Raw genomic sequence first — 27,832 nt, 5'->3', positions numbered from 1 at the left:
TCAGGCTCTAGAATGATAGTGGACAAATAAATAGCTGCACACAAATAGCACACATGAATAGTTGCACTTTATTTCAGGGCATTCCCCCAGTAGTGGCAGGAATTAGTCATTACAAACATTAGGTCACAAATGGAATATCAAGCAGTGACATAGTGCTTCTTCACATGTTAGTGACCAGAGCAGCACTTGCAGGCAGTTCCTGTGATGGTGGTTAAGGTTGTGGGTAGAAACTATCATCTCAAACACAGCTAAAAAAAGTGTTCCATTCTTTGAATTAACTCTGGCAATGTGGGGAAGGGGGAGAAGAAGGGACCCAGACCCCTTTCTGGGTCTCTGAGTGCTCCAGAAGAGCTCACATCTGCACAGAAGATGCCTTTCACATGAGTGAGGCCAGTACTTCCTCAAGTAAGCCTTTGTATCTGAGGGAAAGTACAGCCAAATACCCAAATCTACTCTCTTCTCCAGAAGGTGAACACAATGTCACATTTAACCGTGCCAAATACAGCCCAAAGCTGCCTGCTGCGCCCTGAACACTGCGCAGGTAGGGATTGGGAATCCCTTTCCTTACATGAGGCTTGTGCAACACTGCTCACTTTTTTTTTTTTCCTTTTTGCTTAAACATGGGGAACCCTGTTGCTGCACAGCTGGCAATGCACAGGACCTTAATGCTTTCTGGAGCAGACCTGATCCTAGCTGCCATCCCTGCAAAAAACATCTTTACCTGGTTCAGTGCCCTTCCTCTGGGCATGTAACTTCAGCCAGTGGCACAGCAGTGTAGAGGCAGAAAAGGACCCTGTGATGAAGCCTTGAGTATTTCTACACTGCCAGCGCTCAGTGCATACAATCTACAGTTTAATAGCCAAACCCAGAAGGGGCAAGGAAAGCCTGCAGCCTGGTTCAAGGAAAGCAGAAATTGAAACAGCAAGTTCTCTTACCAAGTGTCTTGAGCAAGGAAAGTGAAAATAAGGGGATTAAAGCTAACACTGTACTACAGCAACAACCAGGGGACCAGTCATCCACCTTTTTAAGCCAGCTGCTGCTCCCTCTGCCTGGCTAAAGATTAGATGAAGCCGAAAGAGCTGAGAAACAAAAAAGGCAGAGGGAAGCCTCACAGTTGTATTTTAAATGACCAACCCCATTGCTATCCCTTCCCAGCGCGGCCAAGTCAGAGCCAAAGCTTGTTAAATGCCACTACAGTTCTAGCTGAAACATAGCACACCTGAGGAATAGGTGCTTCGGCTTTGCCCTTTCTATGGAAGAAGAACCACTCGAGGGCACAGCTACACCCCATCACAGCACTGACACAAGTCACCGAGCCCCTCCGTGCGAGTGCTAAGGCCACTCGACATAAGCCAGCGGACGCGGTTCAGTCATCTAGCCCTCAGCGGGGAAAGCAGCTCAGGGGAACCAGGGGTCCAGACACAGAAAGGGGCAGAGCCCTTCGTCCTGCTGAGGTAGATATGGCAAGGTGCAGGCAGTTTGGCAAGGAAAGAGACCTCAGGCAGCTGTGGGGGCAAGCCCAGCACTCACCAGCCTCCTGTCATACAGGCTGGGTCTTACTCCATCGCTCCACACTTCCAGGCAGTATTAATTGCTCAATTGCTTCTTTTCAACCAGGCAAGTCTCTTCCCTCCTCCTCTGATATGCTTGGCCTTTGTTCTAAGCAGATGAAAGGGAAAGGCAAGTGCCTGATCTGTAAATCCTCACCACTGGAGCACAAGTGGGTCAATAGGTTTGCTAAGTGGGACTCTACCTGCTTAGCAGAGCACAGCCTCAGAGCAGCTACAACAGTAGGTGACCATTTCCACACATCCCTGCACTTCAGCCTCAGAAGGGATCCAGCTCCCCTGGAAAAAAGGCACCGCTTGAAGCTCTGAAGCTCTCCCAGATGCCAGAACAGGGTCTGTGCAAGGTTTAGGTACCTGCAGGAGCTCTGGGGACAGGTAAGGTAGCAGAAGAGCAGCATAGCTCCGAGCGCTGCCCACGCTCACAGCACCAGGAGCAAGCAGGGAGCCGAGTGCCTCTTTGCAAAAATAGGGCCCCTGCCTCACATCTGCCTGGCTCCTCTGAAGAACAGCTTGCCCCTTACGGCACGTCCTGCACCGCTCTAGGTACAGCACTTCCCTGGGTCAGCTACCAGGCACAAAGCCTTCAGAGAGCACGCACAGAGCCAGTGCGATGGATTCCCAAAGCCAGCTAGCTGATGGTTTCTCAGCTTGTCCCTGCTCTAGGCACTGCACCAAGGCTCCACTGGGCCAACAAACATTGGGCCAACAAAATCAACGCAGGAAAAGATAACCCAACGCTTCCCAGCAGCGCATGGCAAGCGAGTGCAGCACAAGAGCAGTCAGCAGAGAAACCTGGGGCAGATCCCCTACAGTAATTCAGACAAGAACCTCCTGCCATACCGCACCAGGAGGGCAGCAGCTCTCACCACACCATCTCCTGCAGGCAAACAGGACTGTGTGAGCTGAGGACCCAAGTTGTTCCCAGCACACGGGTGCACAAACACAAGCCCACCCTGTACACAGGCTTTGAGCCCAAAGAGAATGAACGGATCCATGACCTATTTCCCAAACCACACTGAGGGATACTGGAAACACTGGAGGGAACTTACCCAAACATCACCTGCACCACACACCACGCAACAAAGTCAGAGTGACACTGCCCTGCTTCACTATGCTTTCCCTGATTCAGCCATCCACCGTGCCAGAAAGAAGAAAGAAAAAACAACCCCAGAACCCCACAACTATCCTGGAAAAGTTCTTTTCCAAAACACGCCTTGCTCCCATAGACCTGGGCTTCACCCACCAACTGAACAAACAAAAAGCCAACAGAGTATATAAGCAAGTAAGGCCTAGCTGAGGACACCGATGTTCCCAGAGCATGTGCGACCTGAGAGCTTCTGGCTCTTGACACAAGCTTTCTGAAGAGGGAACGCTCTCCTTGAGGGGCTGGAGGGTCCAGGAGGGAGAGCAAGCTACAACTGCCTTCAGGAACATAAAACAGGGGAGGGGTGAGTCAAAAAGAACAATGGAACGAAACCAAATCCTCCCTCCTGGTATGACTGCAACAGAAAGTATTTCTACACAATCAAGGGGTGCTGTTCCTACCAGGACGCCCTTGCTGGGTCTATTCGCCCAGAAGAACAGAAACACATCTTCAATCTCCAAACCACCCATCACTTGTACCCCCTCCACGTACACCCCCTCATTAAACAGCCTCCTGGCCGGGCCTGGGCAACAGAGGCCACCTTTGCCAGGGACAGACACCATCTTCCTGCGTGTTCCCTTCATACAATGGCACAAGAGAATGAAAACAGCTTTGCAGGAACATTCGATTCCTTCTTTTTTTTGTTTCATTTTGTGATTATTCTTTTTTTTTTTTTAAATACGCAATGTTTCTTCTGGAAGGAAAACTCTCCAGAACTTCACATCCTTAAGGCGTCACGAGTTTACTAGTCAGGATCCACTGGACAGCTTATTTGACAGACCTCCTCCTTCTCTCTTCTCTCCCTTCAGAGCCGTGTGGTTGGACGGGCTCTAAGTGGAGTGCAGGGGGATGACAAATTTGCAGCCGAAGGGCGAGTGGTAGTTTATTCCCACTTCTTGAAAGACCTTCTGGGGAATGCCAATGTCACAGAGGTACACACGCCCTGCCCTCTCACCCAGGGGCAGGGGCAGGCCCAAGGCCAGCGACCACTTGGCATCAATACCCTGCTCCATTTCGTTTATCGGAGGGTCTATGCTGAGGACGGGTGCCCGGTTCTGGTTGGCCCAGTCCACAACTGCTTTGTACCAAGGCTGATCTCTCAAAAAGGCATTTTCATGACAATCCAGGCAGTTGATCACCAGGTCAACAGGGGTATCTGGGAGATCTGAAAGAAACACAAACACCGCTGAGGACCAAACTGAAACCATGAACTAAGTCTCAGTGCATTCCGTCTTTGCACTGCCAGCAAATTTTTCATTTTTGCCTCCAGCATGCACAGTCTCACTGCATACAGTCTGGCTTTACCTGTTGTTGCTGCCGTCCTGAAAAGGACGCCAATGCCCATATTTAAAAGCTCTTTAGCACTCCAGAGAACATTCAGACTCTCAGATACAAAATCTCATCAAGTGGTCAGCACTTGAGCAGCCCCAGATGCTGCCACTGAGCAAGCTCATCAGCCCAGGCAAGCAGTGGTGCTCTCCCTCCATTGTAAAAGGATCACTTTATATTCCACAAACTGAAAAAAAGGCCTATTTTTCCTGCAACACATCAACTACCTCTGCTATGGAAAGGCAGCTTGTGTGCTGCTCTGCTGCCTGCCCCACTGACCTCCATCAATCTCACTGCACTCACCTGCTCTGTACCACATCTGCTGCATTCCTCTTACCTGATGGACCACAAAGTCCTTGGTGCAAGGACACCTCTTCTATAACAGGCAAGTAGCTCAGCCAGCGCAGCCCTCCACTGCCAAAACATTGTGCAGTGCCCTAATTCCCAGGTTTGTTTCTCCCAAGAAGTTTAAATGAACCCAGTTTGAAAACACCGCTGGTGAAATGACAAACAGAAGCCAGCTCTGTCACAGAAGATGGAGCATCAGTTTATTCTAGGGCATACTAAGATCTGAATTTTGACAGCTGCTGGGACTAGTTCAGCAAAGCTGTCTGCTTGGTTTGAAGCAGCAGTTGGATGCTCATTTACTTGCAGTTTCAATATGCTGAACAAGGCCCTTATCCTAAGAGGATGGCTGATCTGAATCAGATCCATACAGCAGCTCTTCCGTATTAGTTCATACAGGAAACATCTGTACCAGCACAACTGCTCCACTGTTGAACCTCTCAAGTCTCTGCTGTCCCACCAGCCTCCGACCAGCCACCTGACTATGGCGGTGCCACTAGATGGTGCCACCGGACAGGGCAGGCACTGGGGAGCTGAGTGGCACAGGTCTCTGCGAGGGTGGCAGAGAGCAGATCTGCTCCTCAGTCGCTTACCTTTGACGCTGGACACCTGCTGGCCTTGCGTCTTGCTGAAAAGGTTCAGCTCGTTGGTGATGGATTCCAGCATCTTGACAAAGTTGGGCAGGAAAAGGATGACGTGGACGTCGTGGTTGGAGAGGTGCCGTCCGCAGCTGATCCCCTGGGCTCCCTTCACATGGGGGCCGCACAGCAGGGCTACCGTGGGCCGCTGATGCACGTTCTTTGGATTCAGCCTAAAACGCAGACAAAAGGGGACTGTTAGTAAACCCAACAACATCTTACCTTCTTCCTGCAAGAGAAAAATCAGTAAAATGCAAATCGACAGGTGTTTTGCAAATCTTCCGTTGCCTCCGAAGAAGGAACCCACATCCTTTTGTAGCGCTGACACTAGAGAGCTGCTCTGCTTGCACGTTCCCTTCAAGACTTCCTTGCACTCACAGCAGAGCGCACAAGATCCCAAGTCTATCCTGGCTCATCATGAAGCCAACTTGTACTTTCAAAGCAGGGGGCATTTTCACTGCTCATGTAGCAAGCCTGAATCCAATGCACTTTCACTTTTAGGAGGCTTCTTTTTTTCCTCTTGCCCTCTTTGATTTTAGAAGAAAGCTAACTATACAAACCTTAAAAACATGGGGTGAGTTACCCTGTCAGCAGAGCCACAGTTAGAAAAAGAAGAAAAATAATTTCTACTCCCTAAGCCTCAGCAACTGCAAAATAAAGTTGATTTATTTAAATGGCCTGCAAGCCATCAAGGGTGGCTTACAGTAGGAGTTTCAGCTGATAGGGTCAATGCTGCCTGGTACGTCATCACTTACTGCTCTCAAGTAAGCGATCAGGTCCTGGTAAATTACTACCGAACAAACAGATGGAGACTTAAGCCTTACCTTGCATTTCAAGAGCAAATAATTTGGAGCAACTATCAACAACATAAAAATACACGTGCAATTGTCTGCCCACATCAACTACAGTAAGTACAGGCACAGAGCAGACCCCTTCAAAAAAGTCAGCACATATATTCATGTGAAAAGCAGTAAGTGCACTCCAAGCCTCCAAAAAGAGCAGGATATTCTCAGTTTAGGTGTGGATGCCTGAAAGCTAATTTAGCACTGCAAAAAGCTAAGCAGCACTTTGTTTTCATGAACTGAATTTTGGTTTTATTGATATTATTAAACTGTAACATGTAAAAACAACAAAGGAAAGGTTTACTTTTTTGCAAAAAGGAGGGGCTCGCTAGATATTCTGCAATGGTTTAATCTGCCTTGAGCTACACCTGTGCAAAGCTCAGTTCCCTGAAAAAATTCCCAGTAAGTGGAGAGAAAAATCTCAGCTCTGTCTGTTTTGTCTTCGACTAAAGAGACACTTCTGCTTCTGGGACACAGGAGCCAAAAAGAAACCCTTAGTAAGTCATTCATCCAAGATGGTACGTTCAGCCAGCCCTTTCCTAGAGAGACTAGAGAGGGGGAAAAAAGATGTGTGAACATGGAAACCTACTGTAAATCTTCCTCCCGCTTCAGAAGCCTGAGCCTCACACTTGTTTTCATGATTATTTGGAAACAGGCCAATACACAAGCTACAACACAGGTCTGCAGAGCATTGGGATGAATTTTTTCTTTCAGAGGCAAGGAAGGCAGAGAGGTGACAGCTGCTTCCAGCTGCAAGACCACTGAGGGACTACTGCAAGCAGCAAGCAGGCATCCACATTACATTGACCTCAAAGGTAACCTCTCAGCCTCTTTTACCTCACCCCCACTTAGCGGAACAAGATAAGCTGAGCTCTGCTTAGAGGGTCAAGCCCACAGCAGAGTGAAAGGGAACAGCTTTACCTGTTGGGTCCCCCAAGGAGGCTCAGGGCCATCTGACTCGCGCACACTCCTGTCATCTCCAGCCTCCGCTCCAGAGTCAGCCCGTGCTTCTCAGCAACCGAGAGCAGCTTTTTGTGAAGCTCATAAGACACACTTGGAACAACCAGCCCGGAGTCTAAGGTTCAAAGAGAGGGGAAGGAGGAAGAGAGAAATGGGTATAATGAGAGACTTTTCCAGAATGCTGCAGACTGCTAAGGTTTTATATAACAGCACTTAGAAATAATGACAGTGAAAAGGCTTATTAGCTGTTACCAAGGGTCTGCTTAACCCAGTAATCCAGGTTCCTTCTGAGACCATCAAATTAATCCAAACTAGTGCATCAGAGCCAGTTTACTCTGAGTGAAGCAGAGACAGCTAAACGGAACTGCTGGGCTTGAAATAACATGTTTCCACAAAAATTCAGCAGGCAACTGGCAATTTTAGCAACACATGGACTGAGAAGGCCTTTTTGACTTACAGACTGAATATTAAGTTCTTTCTTAATGGTCTCCAGGCCACCAGTGCTTTAATCCACACCCATGCCCAAACACATGTAACTGTTCCTCATCACTGTGAAAGTCAGAAGAGAAGCTGTGAACCAGATTTCCCACCAAAAAAGCTTGGATGCATTATGCTTCCTTACATCAGTAGTGACCAGCCCCAAAATTCCAGCCCCTAATCCACATATCACAGCAAAACAAGACATCCCACACTTACTAGGTAGGTGTCCCCACCACCTGAGCTGAGCTGTGCTGTGCCAGAAGGGCTGGCTTCAGACACAAAAGCTGAATCACAATACACTGAAGCAGCAGGGGAATGATGTAGCTAAAAGAATAAAGTCTGTAGAAAAATACTTCTCAGGCATTTTTGACAGCCTGGTCTGTGAGCCACAAAATGCTCCAGCATGTGTATCAAGGGAAAACAAACAGAGGTTTTGTTAAGTGCTGAGAATAGCACCTGCAGTAAGCAGCAATAGAATCCTTCCCACTCACTTCTGCAGCAAGCTTGCCTGGAATCAGCAGGTAAGAGAAACACAGACCTGAATAACTGTTCTGGCTGATTCTTTATACTTTCCTTCTCTAAGCAGGCCAAGCTGGCACTGACTTCACAGAAATAAACCCTGCAGTAACATCTGTAAAGTCTCCTGGAAATAAATACAGAGGGTTCTTTGCCACCAAAATGCAGCTCACTCTAAGGGGAGCCACAGCAATTTTTTGGTGGTGTGTTGAAGAGTGGAGGACAAGGAAACTGAAAATAATTACTTATGGTATATGGAGAGAGAAGGGCAAAATGTAAGCGGCAGGTGAGAAAACTGCTGCAGCTGCCAGGCAGATATCCCCGAGTATCTTCAGCCACAGAAATCAGCCTCTTTATTCTAACTTTTCTTCAAAATAATTCTGATATCCAAGGCCCTTCGCACTGTTTGAGGATTTGCACCTATGTAGAATCAAAACCACACACTGTTCTTCCCTTGAAACATCCTCCTGCAAGGCCTGGATGTCCTTAACTGTCTCCCAGCTAAGGAGCAGCACAATTTAATTCCCTCCCCATACGGAATGGCTACATAGCTGGAGCCCAGCTGCAAGAAAAGCTCTCAGATCCTTCTGTTCACATCATTCATAAGCACTGCTCTGACCTAAACAAGGAATCCCAGCAGAGTCCAGCTGAGCAAGGGCTCTGTGAATTTACTGTTAGTCCCTACTCTGGGACAGGCAGATGAGATGCATGGGAGTCAGGCACGAAGGGTCAAAAAGGTCCAGGACTCAGACCAATGCCTGCTACAGCTCAGGCACGACGCCAAACATCAGGCCAAAGCAGGAACTCGATCCTTCCATCAGCACGCTCTGCTTCTGTGGCGTTCAACGGCCAACAGCCCTGACTCACCCTCGCACTCCCATCAGCCGCTCCGCCTTTGAACTTGGGGCGACAGCAGCCACCCGGGTGCTCATTGCAGCCTAGCGCCGAGCAGCACGGCAGGGCTAGGACCGCCTGTGCTAACGGGAAAGAGTCGTGGGAACATGACATGGCCCAGTGAAAATGCTCTGCAGCGATACGAGCTCAAAGGGGAGCAGCCACAACATATGCATCTGCTCAGAGAGGAAACCTAACAGTTACTTGTGGGCTCGGGCTCTTTTGCAGACACAAAACCAACAAGAACCAGTTGTAACAAGCAAGTGCTATATTCAAATGAGAAAAGCAGCATGTATTTTAATTGTGAGGAATTATTGGTACTGCCATATTTCCCCAGGGTGCCGCAGTCACAAACCACCAAGTCAAGCTACAGCGGAAACGGCAGGTTTCGTACATCTTGAGGTTTTCAGAGTCAAATCGGAGGTATTCCTGCAAGGTAACAGTAAAACGTTGTGGCGTAGATCCTGCTGAATCCTTCTGACCTTCATTTCTGAACTCACTGGCTAGTGCTTTGCAGATACAGAGGGCCCAAACACATTCAAACACTTGACCTTGCATGCTAACCGCTGATTAAGCTACCTCTGCTAATGGTCTTTCATTACATGCAGCACACATGCAAGCATGCACATTATCAAAGTCATTTCAGACTCCTGATAGCAGCCACTGAACATTTGGAGTCATAAGCCACTAATAATCCTAAGCCCGTCACACTAGTCACGCACCTGCCCTGTGTTCACACACCCTCTTAGCCTCCAGAGTCACGCAAGGCTCGGCTCTGCCTCTTTCCCATTCATATTTTTGCTACTTCATCAGGTCTTGTTTTTCAAGCTTGAGGGAGGACTTGGAATGAGTGACCTGAGGTCAGGATCTCTCCAAACAGTTTGATGGGATGCATCCTCTGCTAACCTGAAACAGGGGGCTCCCAAACTGCAATTCTGCTCCTTCTGAACTGTGGGACCACAAATTCCCCGCTTAAATTTTGCACAAACTCCCCAAACTAGAAGGGTGAAACAGTTGATCTATACTCTGTACCTACCCAATTCAGTATGACTGTTGCCAGCATCTTCTCTGTAACCATTTACATCTTTCCCTCAACCACTTCCCCCAGACCACGAGCTTTAGTAAACCTGCATTTACCATCAGCTATATGCAACTCAGTGCCCAGTGGGTTAACGCAAAGGGGGTTACTGGGAGGCAGCAGAGGCAGGAGATGAACTTGCATTTAGCATGCCAGTGCTACACTTTGTCCTAATTGCTCCCTCTCAGGAGCAGGCTTAAATGCCAAGAGAACTTCCCTTCTTCGCACTCACGCAAGGTCCAACCAGTCAGACTGGCTTATCAAAACCAGGCCGAGGGAGTTAAATAAACTCTGGCAGAAAGCAAAGCAATCAAGGAGGCGACGTGTAAACCCACAAACAATAACACTACTGCAACAAAACTGAACTCCTGCCAACTTTAATTATGTTTGGGTTGGACAGTGCCTCTTTATTGTTCAGTAATGAAGGTAATAAAATAAATTAGCTCAGGCCTTTTAATATTAAATAAATGTATTTTACAGCTGCCTGGGAAAAAAAAAAGGCAGATATAGACTAAACAGTTTTGTGACACGCAGAGTATTGCTGAAGTCTGATTAAACATGAAGTATTCTCCATTTATGAGGCACACTCTGTCCTGGGCACTACAACTGTGAACAAGTTCTCTCCTTGAGCTTCACTATGCAATGTTACACACATATTGGTTGGATTAAAACACCCTATGCCAGCAGAAGGACTGAGCTAACTCTCCAGAAGTTAACGAAATAAGAGTTTTTCCCCAAACAAGCCCAAAGCAATGTTGCTGTCAGAAATCCAAACACCTCCCATGTTTGCAGTTGCAGGAAAAAAAAAAAAAAAAAAAAAAAAAAAAAAAAAAAAAAAAAAGAGAGGGTTGCTGCTAGAGTAGCTCAGCACATAAGCCCTGTCTTTTCTCTTGACCATTTCAGCAGCTCTCTAGCTGCTAAAATAAATGCAGGCAAGCTGCAGGAATGGATGAGATAGAACTAGACTTAGGATCTCCTGAAAGCTGTATGTAACACCATTAACCCTTTCCTTTAGCAATAAATAGCTCCAGGTTCCAGAGCCACACAGCTCATGGTCTAAGATGCAGTAACGCAAAGTGGGTATAAGTCCTGTCCAGTTTAGGTAGATGGGACATTACTTGCTGTCTTTTGCTGGTTGTAAAGTTGGAGCCACCTGTCTGCAGACTCAGCAAAACACAGTTACTTGCCCCACCAGTGTGAATGATTTTCTCCATAACCTTAAGGGCTAGATTTTTTTTTTAATCATTATTTTTAATTAAGACAAATTCTGCGGGAGTTCTGGCTGACCTTCCAGTGTCAGCCTCTCCCAGCATTAGTGCACAATTCACTCCAGCTGAGCAAAAAACTGTCTGAAGGACAAAGAGACTTTGCCCCATGACCACTTTGTTTTCTCCTGCGGTTGGATAAAGTGAACTTAATTTGCACTCTACTCAGAGATCCCAGAAACACTTCACACATTCAATATACGCAATCGCTGTAAGGCAGTCATCCATAGACTGAAGAGCTAAAAGCTACAGAGAGTAGAAAAGTCAGTCAAGGACATGGCACACACAAAAAAAAGCCATACTGTTGGCATCATCCTCACAGAACAGAGTCAGCCTTAGTTTTGTGACCCTGGCACATAAGCTCTGCCTGCTGCATTGATTTACTTCTAAGTGTGCATTTTCTTTCACTGTCCTTACCACGGGGGAAAAAAGGCTTCTTGAAGCACAGGCTTGAAGTCTGGTTAGGGGGAGCACAGAGAAATATGGACACTTAGTCCAATTTTTTGAGCACAGTCCTGCTTTCACTTGACAACTTCTATAGCAGCAGAGTTTGAAATATCCCACTTATTTTCCAGAAGAGACAATGAGATGGAAACAGCATATTTTCAACTCTAACAGTATTAACTAGAACAGAACCTGCTTTGGACAAAGCCTTACTAGTACATCACGAAAAGAAACACGTACCTTACCTACATGGCATACAGCTCTCCTCTTTACTCATCTCAGTGTGTTCATAAAGACACTGTCTTGGCAGACACCACTGCTCAAAAAGCCAGATGTCAGGTACAAGCCCACTGCATCCATCTACACCCCCCTACACTGTGTGGGAAAATAGAAAGTTGAGGTGTTGTGGCATGTGAGAATTTGAGTTCCACTTGATGCCCACAGTCCAGGCGAGGGAGATTTTAATCCAGTATAATCATCATGAACTGGAACCCATGGTATGCATGTGATATGTGCTAGCAGTGATTAAACAAAGTTAAGAGGAAAGGAGAGGTGAACTGCAAAAAGGAACCATTTGAACAGCCTGGTATGCCTGAGACTGTACAGAGTCACTGATGATGAACTGAGATATTCCATCCTACTGCAAACTCCTCTGAGCTCCAACATACCTGCAAACATTGGCTTTGCAGTTACTGCCAAAAGACCTGATCCCAAAACATGGTGCTGTTCAAACACAGATCGTTCCAATGCTGATAGCTAACAGAAGGAACAGAGACAGACCTATGCCAACTATACATTTAAATTCTCTAGCTGGAAAGCTCTGGAAGTAGAAGAGGACAGCTCACACCTCATACAAGGATCAGCCTTTCCAGGGAGGCAGATTTTTGTTAAACAGTTGCACTTCCCCTTTCAAGCATCATGTAACGGTAAATAAAGATAAATCAATACTAGCCAGCCCAAAAGAGTAAAGAGTAATTATATATTTGGGAGTGATTTATATGTGGAGCTCCAGGGATGGACTCAGCTCAGTCATGATCAAAGACCTGGTAAGCTCTACTAGCTTCAGGTTTTCATTTTTGTTTGGAACAGATCCCCATCTTTATTCCCTGCTTGCTTCTAAAACACATGCTAGTATACCTACTTGACAGACTGGCTCCATAAAATTAGGTCTCAGAAAAGCATCCTGGTGGACTGAAGTCCTTATCAAGCTTTGCTTACATCCTACACGAATCAACTTATTTTAGTCAGTAATAAAAACACAGACTGGAAGCCCTGCAGATTAGTCTTTTGGAGACTTGGCATCAGCAATTTGCTGGTTTTACTGCTGCACAACCCTGGTTATTTCCTAGCTCCATGGAAACATGGCATAAAAGAGCATGCAAAGATTCCCAGACTTCTTCCTCTCCCACAGTGACAAGAGCTCACTGTCAATCACTAGCATCACTTTGTTGGTGCTATTATAGCAGACAGAATAATCACTGTATCAGCCAGAGCTGTGTTAAGACAATTATCTTCAAGATTGGCCTAGGGTAAAAATTACAAAGTACTTATTTCTCCTATAACTGGAAGTGCTTTTTGCAAGTAGAGCTCCCCTTAGGAGTCCAGAGAAAACTCTGTAGGGAGAATTCAGAAGCAGAAAGAGAATTCCTGCCAAAGATATATCCAAAATCACGGCTCTTGGGGCTATTGACACTCTCATTTAATTTCAGCAGCTGCTGCTCTTTGAGCCACTAAGAGGCAGGCTGCCTACAGCTTAGCATCCTCCTTCCAGTTGCTAAACAAAGAAATCAGGATTTTTTTTTTTTCCAAGTAACAGTCCACCATTACTCCAAGCACACTGAATATCTTTCTGTCCCTCAGAGGGCTGACTTGCTACAAAAAGCGCTAGACTGAATGCCAGAAACAGCAGGCAAGTTACAACTGTTTACAAGAGCTTTTGCTAGATAGCCATTAGCATTTCCTAAGCAAAAGTAAACTTCCTCAGTGGACACAAAGGAAGTCACCCTCTGTGGGAAAAATATCTAGACACAGCACTGGGACACTTTTATCATCATTCACAGGACTGTGAATGTGCCCTGCTCAGCACAGGCGACAGGGAACTGTAGTTGTCAATACCCTGCCCGTTGTGTGACACGACAGCTTTTCTTCCAAACAAACCCAGAATTCCATAGGGGAGACTAATCACCAAACAGTAGCTAATGAGGCTAGCGAGACCCTGCAACTACAGAGGGGAGTCGTTTACCACCCTCCCTGTGCAGGCTTGCCAAGAACAAAACAAGAAAACAGCAGTCCTTTCACTGGGATGCTCCCTTCAGCACACTGCAAACAGGGAGCCAAGAGTTTCCATGGTAAAGGACGATGGAGTTTAGCAAACACGATTTCATTTTCATCCCCTGAATTTACTTACTGATGCTTGCTGCTTATTGCATGTCAGAGTTTTCCTCCCAGGAGCTGTACTGCTAGAATACCATATTAGCCATACTTCTCAAACTGGCTGCTAACAGTAGGTTAGCTTTTGTTTCAGACTAGACATACATAGAGGCCCTGACTCCTCTCTGACAAGCCAGCTGGAAGATGAATTGACAAGTAGTAAATTTAAAAAAAAAAAAGTAAGTCACATAAGAAAATGAAGAAGTGCTTATTCACGCAGCACACAGGCAATCAGTGAAGCTTCTTGCCACAGGACACTGTAGAGATATTGAAAGCTTGCATAGATTTAAAAAGCAATAGGTTAAATTAAGCAGAAGACAAAAAGCCCCATCAAAAGCTATTAATACTGAACTATCACTTCTGCTTCAGGAAGTCTTAAAATTGTGAAAGACAAAGCACTCAGGGGAAAGTCTCACTGCATGTTTACTCTGCTCTTTCACTTTTCCTTAAATATCCTTGGAAACACAATACGGAGCTGTGCAAGTTCTGATATGACCCAGTATGTTTTTATCTCATTCGAGAGTGCAACAGATCAATAGGAAGATGGATGACAAATGCAAAACTATGATATTGTTGTACAGCAGAACCTTTTTTTTTTTTAAACAACTGAAAAGCAGCAAATTATAATAAATTAATCAGCTTCCTTTTCTGAAATGTTTCACACCCCAGATGGAGTTTCTAGGCAGAGAAAGAATGACAGATCAAGGGCCTGATCACACTTCTGCTCAGTAGCTAGACCACCAGGATATTAGCTATTTAGTGTCTCTCTACAAAAAGATCCAAGATTTTATTTTATTCTGATGTGGAAAAGAAGTGTTCCTGGAATGCCAAAGTTCCTTCACTCCTATGTTTTGCAAGTCCTAAAAAGCATGCAAACCAAAGGCAGGATACCATAACTAAAGTTACAGGGAATCTGCATCTAAGTGTAGCATAAAGCACATATGCTATACTTGATAGCATGTGTATGCATAGAAATAAAAAGACTCTTTACAGTAAAATCCATCTGCATACATAAGCAGCTCCTGGTGAAAGCACCATTATCTGGTGCTTGGCCAAAAAATTACTAATGAACATGAAATGAGAACAATTCTACCCTTCACCAGAGCCATGGATTAGGAGCTGAATAATCATTCTCTACGTTTCAATTTCAGGAGCGCTGCCTCCCTGCAGCCAGGCAGCTCACTGATCCACAACACTACTTTCACCTCCATCCTAGAGCCTACTTAGTGGCAGCGAGGACAAGAAATCAGACTTGCAGGAGAACATCTGCACAGCAGCTGGCACCAGCAAGCTAAACTAGTTTCCCCTGATGATGCACCTGACAAATACTTCAACTCAAGCACCTGCCTAGAAGTTGTTCTTTTAAAATTAAGACTAAGGTAAAGCAAAGGAGACAAAGACACAGCTTGTTCTTCAGGACACATACTTTATGTGCATGTTAATGCTGTGTTCATCCAGCTTTCTGGGGCTCGATCTTTCACACAGCAGCAGTGGACAGTAAGTGGGGTGGAGACCCCACATAAAAAGCCCTTTGTACAATGAATATTTGTAATTATGGATGGGAAGAGCCACAACTGTTTGTTTTTACACCAACGACATTTAAAGTTCCACAAAACTATGCGGAAATATATAACTACCACCCAAGGAGTATCAGAAGCACATGAAATCTCCTGCCTTTTACCAAGAAAGCACAAATTATGACATGCTACCATGTACCAGAATTCTGAGACCATCCCTCCTGCTCAAGAGCCAGCGGTCAACACCACACAGGTTCATCATGCTACTGAAATCAATGCAAGGATTCAAATGGCTCCTATTCAGTTTCCATTCTTGTTATCCAACCATCAGTTTTGTTCCCTGCTGCAAAAACACCTACCTTGTTGCCCTATCTGAATGTTTTTTATCTCGGAAATATTGCAAATGAAGGTTGTATGTAGATACAAGGCACAGATCCAATCTTAAGTAAATGAATGCCCTTGCTTGTACCACATTAATCTGACAGACACCCCTTGGGGAAAACAATCCACCACATATGCCCCAGAAAAGCAGCAGAGTTTGCATCCTTATCAGTAAGGGATGTGGCATACCCGTGCAGAATTCTTTGTTAGCGTTCTGGGGTACGACAATCCTTCTGTAGACTATGGGCTCCGATTCCAAGATGTTCTCGTCATGCCGATAGCGAGCTGGTTTCTCATTTGGGGTCCCCCGGGAACGAGTGCCACTCCTCCGCTCATAAGTTTCAATCTCTTCAAACACAGCTGCCTTGTCAAAAAGGGCCAGGTTCCCTTCAAAATCAAAATCTGTGTCTGGGATTTCATCAATGTCATCCCCAAAGCACTCATCATCTTTGCTCTTCATTTGCCCATTTTTCAGGCCACTCTTCTTCGGAGTCACTTGGTTTGGATGACGGCTACTGGATGACCCTAAACAAACAAAAATAAAAGCAAGTTGAAAGTGTGTCACAAATGCAAAAAGACACATTTGCTCATAGACTTTGTCAGCAAATTTTGTAAGAGAGGGGAGCTCATGTTTGCAGTCCATCGACTCGAGGGATATTCGTTTCCCAAAGAGGCGGCAGACCTCATCTTTAGCATTACTCATGCTAAGATAAGCTAACAGAAAATAGAACAAGAGCATCAGGAGAGAGACTTTCAGGGACTTTCCACCAGCAAGGTTAGAAAAACAATCTCGACCACAGTTGCAAAGTAAGTGTTTCCCCACATTTTATTTAATTCAAGATGGTGCCATGTTAATGATAAGATAAGCAGCTACCTGTGATCTAGGACAGTTTTTCCTCCTATACTGAGCTCATGTTCATGCAGGCTTGCAGCCCAAGACCTTCTTTGGAATTTCCCTAAATTTCAGAAACTAATGTAGGTGTTTTCTTTCATAACAGCTTGGCCACCTATTAATGATCTCTAAGGGAGAACTTAAAACCCTGAATATAAAGCATTTCTTTTTCCTTGTACTTGCTATCAACAGGCACACATTTCTGCACAGACATGAAGTCCATTCCCTTACTCCTATTTCATTATTCTACTTATCTTGCATGTTTAAGTACACTTCTTTCCAATCACAAGTAATTGTGAAAACCTGATTTCTCTGGAGCGAGACTGATGAAAGTCTCCTCAACGCCAGCTTATGACTGGAAATCAAGGACTGATACAAAACCATACGCAATTACGAGGTCAACGTATCCCTTTAATTGCTTATTTCTTACATTATTATTCAGGTCACCCAGATAAACTCAGGTCCAGATAATATTAATCTGTTTGTTATACCCGTTGTTAAATTTACAATTACTAGAAAATATTTCAGGCCAATTCCAGCAACTACAGGTATCGCCTACAGTGTCCAACAGATGGAGTAAGAGTTATCACGCCAAAACTGCTTGCTCTACTAAAATATTTCTCATAGCTTAAGATAATCACCTTTGCGAGTAATTTATACAGATGAGTTTGACAGAATCCATTTGATAACACAGAAAAAAATTGCCACCAAGTCACCACGATGATGTGCACTCTTTATATAACTCCTCCATAAATGAAAAAGCAGCATTTTTTTGTCTTTACACATCATTGCCAATCAGTGAGATAAGACAGGAAGAATTTCAAGTCATCTAAGGATAGATACTTAGAAAACATCCCAAAGAGATTTGCAATAGGCACAATCTTCACAGCCTCCCGCAAAGTTACTTGTCACCTTTGTAAGTGCAGGCAAGTCTAGCTTAGTTTTGACAAATCCCTCCTTTTTCCTGCCTGGAATGGCTTATTTGTAACCTTGGGTCAGACTGGCGGAGCAGCCGCAAGCTGCCTAACAAACCTGAGCTCTAATTTCCCACATTTCCAAAGTGTGAAATCCTCCACTTCATCGGCAGGAGCAGCACTTCTCCTAGAAAGCGAAGCACCTTCCTCCTGTCAGTTGTTTCTACAGGAACATTTGTTCATTTCAGGATCAGGACAGGAACCAGCACATTCAAGACCAATGTGCCAATTCTGGCCAAGTTAACAAACAGAACTCATCTCTCTACGGCAAAGTGATTCAGTAGCTCAATTACAGAACTTAAATTGTTGCCATTCACTCTGGAACACCCTTACGATTACCTGAAGACTTTATAGAAAGCACTACAAAAAAAGACTGGAGCAGAGCATGCTTTCCTGGAAGATACAGGCAGGCTTGCCTGGAGTTCTCAGATGCTTATCAAGGACTTTGTAAGCTCTGGCAGTTTGTTTTACAGCATGGTATTGACTTCACCTAACACCACATCTAACTTACGCCATGCTGAAAGATGACTTGCTAAGGATACGTACTTAAGTTTTATTCTCAATTCAGAATGCATTGACTCAGCAAGGAGACGGTGTGTTACTTGGTTTTTCTAGAGAACTGTTTAAGTGACCAACCTGAAAGCCTTCCCAGCCCCCACTGCAAGGAAGCTCTTTGAAATGCTCAGCAGCTCCTTCTCTGGAGCAACTCTCAAGTACTGGAGCTAAACAAAATAGACCTGAACACCCTAAAACATTCCCTCTCAAACAGCTGCTGCAACTTCAGTCTCCAATTATGCCATAGTCCAGCAACAAAGTGCGCAAGAAGTCAGAGTCTAGTACTTCACACCTGGAAAAGCAGGAGATAAGACACCAAACCTTCAAGGCTTTGCAGAGTCATGGTTCCCCATAAGAAAACCAAAACAAAACAATCCACCCCACCCCCCCACCAATGATCATTTTCCTAGTGCGAAGTTTGGCATTTAAATTTGTTTTAAATATGGCAACAGTTTGAGTGCTCAACTTGTACCAGTTTTAAGAGAGTTTTGCTCAAGCATCCCCAGCAAGCTCTGAAGAGACTGGAAGAATCAACTTTGCTTTATCACCTGGCCTAATGAAAGATGTTAGCTTTTCCCTTTCTTCTCCAACACCATTATATCATTATAGCTACAGCACTGCTATGTTAAATAAAATATCTTAAAGGGCATCTACAAAGTTACAACAGCTAACAGTGTAAGTCTCTCACAGCAACACAGCTACCCTGCCTACTGGATTTACTCTAACCTCATTGCATCATGAAAATCACTGACCAGAGCACAAAGCCACTTACCTCTTCAAAACAGCAGTATCGGTACAACAGCCAGCATGACATATTTATTCTGCATGTACTGGAGCAACTGAAACTAGCAATACAGCGTTGTGTGGTCAGTGTTACCACACTTTGACAATACTCTCTATTTATAGAGTCTCTATTTATAATAATTTGAAATTACTACTAACTACAGCAGGTAATTCGTTTTCAGACACAGTGATTTTCAAGCTGCTAGAGACATCAAGTTTTTATAAACAACTGGGTGAGAACAGAGTACTGTAATACACCTTTTGCCAAGAAGCCACTGAAGGACAGATAGCAGAATTCAAGAATTGCTGGTGACAAAACACAATTTAGGAGAGAGGAAAGGGTAAGGCTTTCTGGCAAGGAGAATTCCAGTATGCAAGCTGTGACCAGTCATTTACATGCATAGTTTTAAGGGAAAGCTTTTTAGTAACACACAATTTTCACTCTCTGCCCTAGATAAAGGATTCCAAACCAAAGTTGTCATATAAACCACTCCAAAGGTGTACACAACTTGCTATGGAGCTAGCAACCGCCACTACCAACAAGGGAATTGCATCCAACCCTGCTGCTATCAGCCACACAAGAAATGAAAAGCCAGACCAACACAACAGGCCAAGTTCTCCAAACACTCACAAACTACAAGGTCAAAGCAATAGTCAAGGGACTCTCAGAGCTCAAATGAATAAGCTAGAGACTACACTGAACACAATGGCAAAACAAGCCTGCTTCTTGTGTCAATGTCAAGTGTTATGGCAACTCAGGCCATTCCTGTTACTCAGCAAGAGTTTTTACACTCATTGCCAGATTCTTCTGCAAACAACTCCACGCTACTCTCAGCTGGCCTGAAAAGCAAAATGTGGGCATAGATGTACCATCATGCAATGGACCCAGGGGACAGAAGCAGCTGATGTGAGCAATGTGTAAATGCTGACGGAATAAAAAGCTGCACTAGAAAAGCTGCGAGAACAATGGCTGGAAAGCTCCCCGGGCTCCCCTGCAGACATAATGAATGGGAGCCAAGACCGTACCTCATCAAAACGAGACATGCCGGCATTGTGGTGGGCAGCTCTCTAATCCATACCAATGGATGCCAACTCTGAAATACTGCTGACCCACACAACTGGCTGTCTTTTCACAGACTGCATTACAACCTCCTAACAGAAGTTGCACAGGACACGGCAGAGGCCTCCAACAAACTCTGAGCAAAGTTATGCAGTGTTGCCCTTAAAGCATCACCATCTAGACAGGCAAGAAGACTGGCAGCTGATTCCATTCAGGGAAAAGGGGAGAAGAGCCTAAAAAGAGGACGAGGGGAAGGAAGGGAAAACTCAGGCAGAAGAATCTGAAATAAGGCTAACAGGAGAAGTGTCCACTGCCTTCCAGGGCACTAGTGTGACACGCCAGACCAAGCCATTGCCTGAAAGCCGCTATTCACAGCTGCATTTGCTTCCATGGTGTGATCCAAGCGGCTACAGAAAGCCAGACCTTCTAGTCCAGCTCCTTTTGGATCGCAACTTCCAGCGCCTCTCCCCTGTGTGTGTATGTGTGAAGCTATTAAGGAGAACAGCACATGGCTCCATGTCAAGTTGGCAGCTTGACACCGCACAGAAAAGCGCCTCCCTCAAAGGATAAACAATACTTCCCAGGCTTTTTTTGTTTCTTGGGAAAAAAAACCTTTCATGTATGGCACACAAGTAAACGTAAAGTCTCTAGCGAGCTGGCTGCCTTCCTGCGAGATCCCTGTGGGAGCTTTTGCCACCAGCCCTGGCATGAATGAGCCTGGTGCCAGCACGGCACAGAAGCCATTGTTGTGAAACCTGCATTGGTATTTGTTGTTTATTGATTCCTGTCACACAAGGACTCCAAAGGGGGAACTTTGTCCCTGACTTAGCACGCTAAAGGGCATCAAGAGGTCAACTTTCAGCTGTACTGAACCCTGTATGACTTAAGTTCTACATGACATCTCAGCCCATTCTTCCCCAGATGCCTGTACCCACCATCTCCATAAAGCTAGGACCTCTTCCATCCACCTCCCGAAATTCATGCATCATTTGCCCTACTCTCCAAATACACGCATTTTAGAGGGCAAGAGTTCACTTCTCTACCTCATTTACTCTAAAATGAATCCAAGCTAACAATAATCTACATCTAGCACCTTGCTCAACTTGTTTCAAAGCCTGTAAAAGAAAATCTGACCTGCAGTTGTGCTTATGTAAAACTGACGCAAGCTATTTGTGGGTTGAAGTGGTTTGAAGTACTTACTGCTCACCCCAGACCTACCAGACACTGGCAAAACAGCATTAAGTGAGGTAATCCTCCTACATGCTCCATCCATCCAGAATAAAGCAAAGCAGAAGTTATTTTAGACGTTTAGGTAGCTGACATTGAAGTCTGAAAAAGTTTTTCTAAAAACAACCAAAGTAACATACTCAAACAACTAACTGGCATTTAGGAAGAGTTAGGGAATTAAAAAAATATTAATCTTAAAGGAACCACAGCTCTCTTCCTACAGCAAACACTACACAGTAGTTAGGCCTGGGTAGAAGTAAAACACTCAAAACCAGACAGGCTTGAAGATGATTAGGTCACCAAGGAGAGCATGCCTCCCCGCTCGGCATCGTTCTGGCCTTCCTCCTCCCACCAACCCCATTTGGCAATCATTTAAAGAAAGAAGTGAATATGAAGAGAGTTACAACCCTTTCAGAAGATAATACAGCTGTTGGTGGGGGAGGAAGACTTCCAGAGGTCCAGGAATTTCTCTACAAAAATAAAGCTTTTGATCTTGCTGTTTAACTTGCCTTGCCTACCTTGGTTTGGTTGCTTTCTAAACACAAAAGCAAGGGGAAAAAATGAAGTCATGGAAATAGGCTGGATACATACCGATGCTTCAACAATTAAGTCATGGAAATATGCTGGATATATACTGACATTTCAATAATTGCATGATGAAGATCTGGAAAGGAGCATAGCCCAGGGGACTTTGAGAAAAAAAGAACTTACCCAATTTTGGCACAGCGTGAGAGCTGGCTGAAGATTCTATGAACAAAAATAAAAATAACGGATGCTTGACTTTGAGATGTGCCGATTGTATCTTTACATCATCCTCATTAGAGCCTGTTAATTTGTATTTTTAACAACACAGCAAATAACATTTGTAATTACTTGTAGGGTGATGTTGTAATAGGTTATGGTTATACAGGCTTTAAATAGAAAAGCTTTATAATATTGCAATTTTTTTCCAGTTCCTTTTAGACAAAAAACGGAGGCTGGCAATTGGGCAACTTTCAAATAGGAAAGATGGCAGGAATGAGGAAATCATTGCAGTCGGCATTATTCAGCTCTGCATTTTCTAACATTCAATGCTGGTGAAGCAGAATAATACACAGGGTGGGACAGGGAATATCTCCACTAATTAAACTTGAATATTCACTTTAACAAAAAAATTGTTAAAGAACTATTTGCTTTTTAAGTAACTAGGCGTCAACCACACTTCTCTCAAATGCTGCAGTAAAGAAAACACCAGTATATTGCTCTTCACATACTCAAGATGATGGATGAGATTGCATCATCATCTAATCATAACACTATCATAAAGATAAGTGCCAGACATTTGGAAGATCTATACTTATAATCCTTCAAGGCACAGCTTGTGAAGTCTTTCTCTTCACTATTTAAACTTCCTCTTCTCCAGACCTTCCTTCAGGAGGCAACACGATTATAAAAGCAAACAAACAGAAGTTTCCAGCACCACTTGAGGTGTTCTCACTGAAGAAGGGAAGATGTTGCAGTGGTAACTCAGGTAGGCAGAAAGGAAAGTTGCAGGATAAACACATATACTCACAGGAATTGTGTCTACGACGAAAGCCTTTGGATTGAGTCAATGTTTCCACATGTCGATCCATGTAGCTCTTGGAGCACTGCTGCTGTGGAGAGATGATGATATCCTGATTCTTCATGTCTGTTCTCCTTGGGATATTCTGTGGGGCACTGCTGGAGATGGGCTTCTTTAGCACTTTCCCGGTGCCATTCTGACTGGGACCCACTTGGCATCCAACACCTGGGATGCCCATTTCTGTCTGCTGCAGATCCCCGCACTGTCTGCTCTCCCCTGGCCCTGGGATCTCCAGAATTTTCAGCTCAGTAATGTCACCTGCCCTAAAAACAGGAAAAGAAAACCAGACATTCAGGAATTTAGCATTTGCAGTACCTTTGCAAAAAATAACTCCTAAAGAAAAACGTGCAACATTGTCCAGTGTTTTTTTTTCTGATGCCATTATCAACAGAAAAAAAAAGGAAAATAATACTCAAACACACAAGATATTTCTACAGACATCAAAATATTAGAGCTGAAATGGCATGAATCTTTGAAATAACAACTCAAGTATTTCTATACTGCACCTGGATTTTGTTTGAAAGGTTCTGTTCCTATCTGAAACAGGAATCAGTCAAGCAGAAAATGGAAGCAACAGGCACAGACCTTTGCAGAAATCTGCATTAATTATATTACCTAGAAACTGTTAAATTAATCTCAGCCTCGAGGCTACTATTACTTTTAATCCATTTCTACAGAAAGCTACCCTCAGATTAGTGCAATTCACACTCAGACGAGGATGCTGCTTCCTGTTTCCTCAGAAAAAGGATAAAGAAAACTAATGTAGCACTGGGCACAAGCCAAAACGAAACAAAGAAGTGATTACAAAGACCTCCATTTGCACTGATTGCAAGAAATAAATCAGAAATTAGGGTCTCCTATTTTAAACTTAATAAGTACTTGTCCAACTGGGATATAAAAGTAGCGAGACCTTACTACAGACTTCCACACATCTCCTGGAAGAACATGGTTGTCATCCTTCCCCACTCACTCTCTTCAAAATCCAAGAAAAAAAAAAAAAGAAAAAAAGAGTATTGACTTCAGGGAATCAATCTTATTTAAAAATCAGTGACTCAGAGTCTTAACTATCGTAATATGCCAGGTAACAGGAGAACATCCAGTGACGAGTGACTCTTATTTATTCTCTTTAAGCACAGTGTTACCAGGAACTGGTGGGAAAGAACCCCCAAGAGCTACAATACTCCTGCATCAATTCAGCTTTTTGGTTCAAAACTCTCTCCCCTGTCTACACAGAGGAAAGAACATGGCAAGAGACAGAGGGGATGGACTTGAATTTAATAACTGCACTTAATTTAACTGTATTGGGGCAATAATTTTAACTGATCTGCCACTCTGCTTTCTCTTCTGTCATGCTTTAATTACATACAGTACACATGCTGAGGGCAAAGCTTTAAAAGAGTATGCCAGCCCTCCCAGCTAACCAAAAACCTAACAACAGAATGTATACATACAATACATATATATATATATACACACATACAGTCTCACCCACACATAACCTCCAAGTGTGAGCTACACCACTTCTAACACAAGAATCACAGAGCCAGAAAATAATCTCCTGCACACAAACTAACAGAAGCATGAGAGGCACTTCTCATGCAAAGACACACAGCAGCAGCAGGGATATTTAAGGCAAAGAGCTAATTTCTGGGGAAAACCAAAACAAAACATCCAAACCACCCCAGATCTTGCCCGGAAAAAGGCAGGAGGAAAAAAGAAAGACACTAACCTGAAGGTGACTTCTGGCACGAGGCATTTGACCCCATTATGGAAGGGCCGCGTCAGGGAAATGGTCTGGCTGACCTGATCCACAGCAGACACTCGTCCTTGGTAGACTCCCAAACTTTCTCCACAATTAATTGACACGATGCTCCCGAGCCAGTCCGTAGCCATATTTCTGGCACACAATTGCTGTAAAGAGACACAGGCCTGGCTGTAACAAGATGCAGAAAGTGACAACCTGAATCAGCATCAACTGCATCCCCCGGCCCAGAACCCTGGCTCCCACCCAGGCTCCAGCTCTGTCAGCTTCTCTCTTCTTTGTGGGGTGGAAATAACATCCATACAGACACCAACGATCACAGCAAGCGTGTAAATCCCTGGATGGGGCTTTGCCTATACAATTGTTCGTAACGTAGACCACCGCTTGCTTCATTAAAGAAATAATTTTCTGAATTCAAGACTAACAGCTTCTAACAGGAATATTTAGTAGTTAGTCCTACCTGTGGACATTCTCCCTGTAATTTCAAACAGGGAATTTATCTTCACTTCCCTCTTTAAAATTTTGGCATACTAACGCTGGGGCAGTACAGCTTTTGTGAATACTCAGCAGTGAAAATATTAATCTCTGCATGTACAAATGAAGGCCAACACCTTTAAGGGAACAGACAGATAGAGGGGGCATGGGAGAAAACCCAACACTGGAGTCCAGGACAAAAGTCTTCATGCTCTCCAGAGCCAGGAGTATTAGTATTACTGCCACAATCAGATAAACGAAAAAAGAAAGCTGCACTCCTTTCTAGCATCGAGTTCTACCAGAATAGAGGCAGAAAAATGCACTTTGTTTTGTTAGATGTTCAGTCCCATGTAATTCCCTCAGTTTTGATGCTTGACTGAACTTGTATAAACACACTTTGAAGCAGCTAAGCACATCTTTTGATCTGAGATTTCTTCCTCCAGACAAAGAACACAGGAAGATGACAGGCTCACTGGCATCACAGTAGCGCAAAAGAGCTGACAAGCTCATAAATGAAAGTGACTACTGTATATATTTGCCTTTTGTGCTGTAATCAACAGTAAGAGGGAGAACACTTGATATTTACTGTAAGGAACACAAAGACAGAAAGCACAGGAGATAATCCAGGAAGATTAGCATCAATATATAAACCACATTTCTGTGAGAGTCATTTTAATTCTCTTCGAGCCCTTCCTGTCCCGAGCTTCTTGGAAAAAGATGCAAGGAAAAAGACCTTCGAAATAACTAGGATGCATGCATGCTACCAGAAAAAAACTCATTTCCCCCAGCTTTCAGAGAACTGAAAACAGGGGATGCTTCAAAGGGAAGCAAACACTAAATTTGGTCACTAAGCCATAAATGTGTCAGGACCAGCCTCCTCTCTTTCCTGTTTCTGTGTATTTATATCAACCCATGATAACAATGTCCGGATTCCAAGATGACGACTGATAAAAAGCACTTTCAAAACACAGATAACGCATCCCTGAGCATCTGCAGTAAAACTAAAATTTCATTCCCCTTCGTGCTTTTTGTATCTCTCTTTGAAAACAAGGGAAAGAGTTCAGTACACATCACCATCTTACAAGGATCCTTTTCAAAAATAAGACCCTCCTCTTACCAAGCAAAAAAAAAAAAAAAAAAAAAATCTATGTTTGTGTGCAAACATAAACTAAAACAAGGGAGGGTCCTCACCTCAGAGGTTCTCATTCTACTACTTTGTGTGAAAAACATTCAGAAGAGGGAATGAACTACACATGCATTGAATTATTTACTTCATCACACGTGAGAAACACGAGCACATTTGTTTGTTTACATACGCCTGGAAAGTGAAACCTCCTGTCTAATACTCTGTCTTATATTCTGGGGTTTTGTCATACAACCCACTGATACTTTACATTCCCCCACATATCTTACTTCAAGCGTGTACTACTGATACGCCTGACATTCTTGCAAGTTTTAAAAGGAAGTCAAGTCACAGAACTTACTCCAACATGCACGCAGCACTTTAATAAGCGGAGTTTGCAAGCAATAACTTAGCATGCGATAAGTCAATAGCTTTGCACACTGGGCACTGCTGTTTGAGAAAATAGATGCCCCCATGCATGCTCTCCTTAGCTGAAAGATGCGTTAGCACTGAGGTGGCTCCACTCATTTACGAGGAAAGCAGCCACAGAGCCTACCCGCTCTGTACCCGAGAGACAAGCTAGCGTGGGATATATGCTCCCAGCAGGGCTCATCTCCCCGGCCTGCATCAGGGTGGGCTGCCTCCAGCCTGATCCCAACAGGAGCACACAGGGCCCCCACAGACCGCGTCTGCGTGGACCCCAGCAAGAGGCGGCCTGCTGACGCTCGCAGCCCAGGGAGGAGAGGCGCTCAGCCCAGCCTCCGCAGGCCTTCCTTCCCCTCCCCAGCCGCTCCCCCGGCCTCAGCCTCCCCGCGACGGCGCCGGGCAGGCCGGGGAGGGCCTGGCGCCACGGCCGCGCCTCACGGGAGGGCCGGGCGAGACCCAGCCCCGTACCGAGGGCCCCGGCTCTTCCCGGCCCGCTCCCGCCGGACCCCTCGGGGTGAAGGGACGGCGGCGGAGGAGGGTGTGGAAGGCCACCCCCGCCTCACCTGCACCCGCCGCTGGCTCCCCGCCTCACCCGCGGCCTCTCCGCCTCAGCGACGCTCAGCGCTCTCGTCACTTCCTGCCCCGCCTGGCAAGCGGCGCTCAAGCCGGCGGCGGGAGCGACCATAGAGAGGGGCGGAGGAGTTGGCGCTTATCGCGCGCATGCGCAGGAGCGCCGCGCTCCGGCGCGGCGGGAGGCGCCGGCTGGGCTCTACGCATGCGCGGCGGGGAGCCGCCACCACCCACCCGCGCGGCCCCGGGCACCGCCGGGCGCGCATGCGCGGTGCGGGCCCGCCGCCATGGCGGCCCCCGTCACCGCGGCCTGGTGCCTGCCTGCGGCTCCGGCGCCGTGTGGAGCCCTCCGCGGTGTCCGTCACACCTCCGTCCCGTCCGTGAACCACCACTATCGTGCGTCCTCCGTCACGAATCCGTCACCGCCATCCCACCCTCATCGCCCTCACCGCATCTGTATGGCTGCTGCCGCATGCCCTCCGTTATGTCTCCCATCACCCCCGCCACCGCTGCCAAATGTTCTCCATCACCTCTGACACACCTCTACCCCCT

General features: G+C 45.3%; 1 protein-coding gene across 3 annotated transcripts; it reads right to left on the bottom strand.

The window, feature by feature from the left end:
* Positions 1–26: 26 nt before the first annotated feature.
* Positions 27–27,390, bottom strand: EDC3 (enhancer of mRNA decapping 3). 3 transcript variants are annotated; one of them, XM_075045649.1, is made up of 7 exons: positions 27,303–27,390; positions 24,655–24,836; positions 22,875–23,188; positions 16,021–16,356; positions 6,788–6,941; positions 4,980–5,197; positions 27–3,877 (listed from the first exon to the last, which is right to left on the bottom strand). In XM_075045649.1, the coding sequence occupies exons 2-7, from the start codon at positions 24,816–24,818 to the stop codon at positions 3,543–3,545; spliced, it is 1,521 nt and encodes a 506-aa protein (XP_074901750.1). In that variant the 5' UTR covers positions 24,819–24,836; positions 27,303–27,390; the 3' UTR covers positions 27–3,542. The 3 variants fall into 3 exon arrangements, with proteins under 3 accessions (XP_074901750.1, XP_074901751.1, XP_074901752.1); XM_075045650.1 differs by having other exon boundaries at positions 27,274–27,346; XM_075045651.1 differs by lacking the exon at positions 27,303–27,390 and adding an exon at positions 23,836–23,898 and having other exon boundaries at positions 24,655–24,839.
* Between the last annotated feature and the right edge of the window lie 442 nt (positions 27,391–27,832).

Source organism: Buteo buteo, chromosome 13 (assembly GCF_964188355.1).
Source record: "Buteo buteo chromosome 13, bButBut1.hap1.1, whole genome shotgun sequence".
Classification (NCBI taxonomy): Eukaryota; Metazoa; Chordata; class Aves; order Accipitriformes; family Accipitridae; genus Buteo; species Buteo buteo.
Note: the sequence above shows the minus strand (reverse complement) of the source record. Positions and strands in the feature narration are given on the sequence as shown.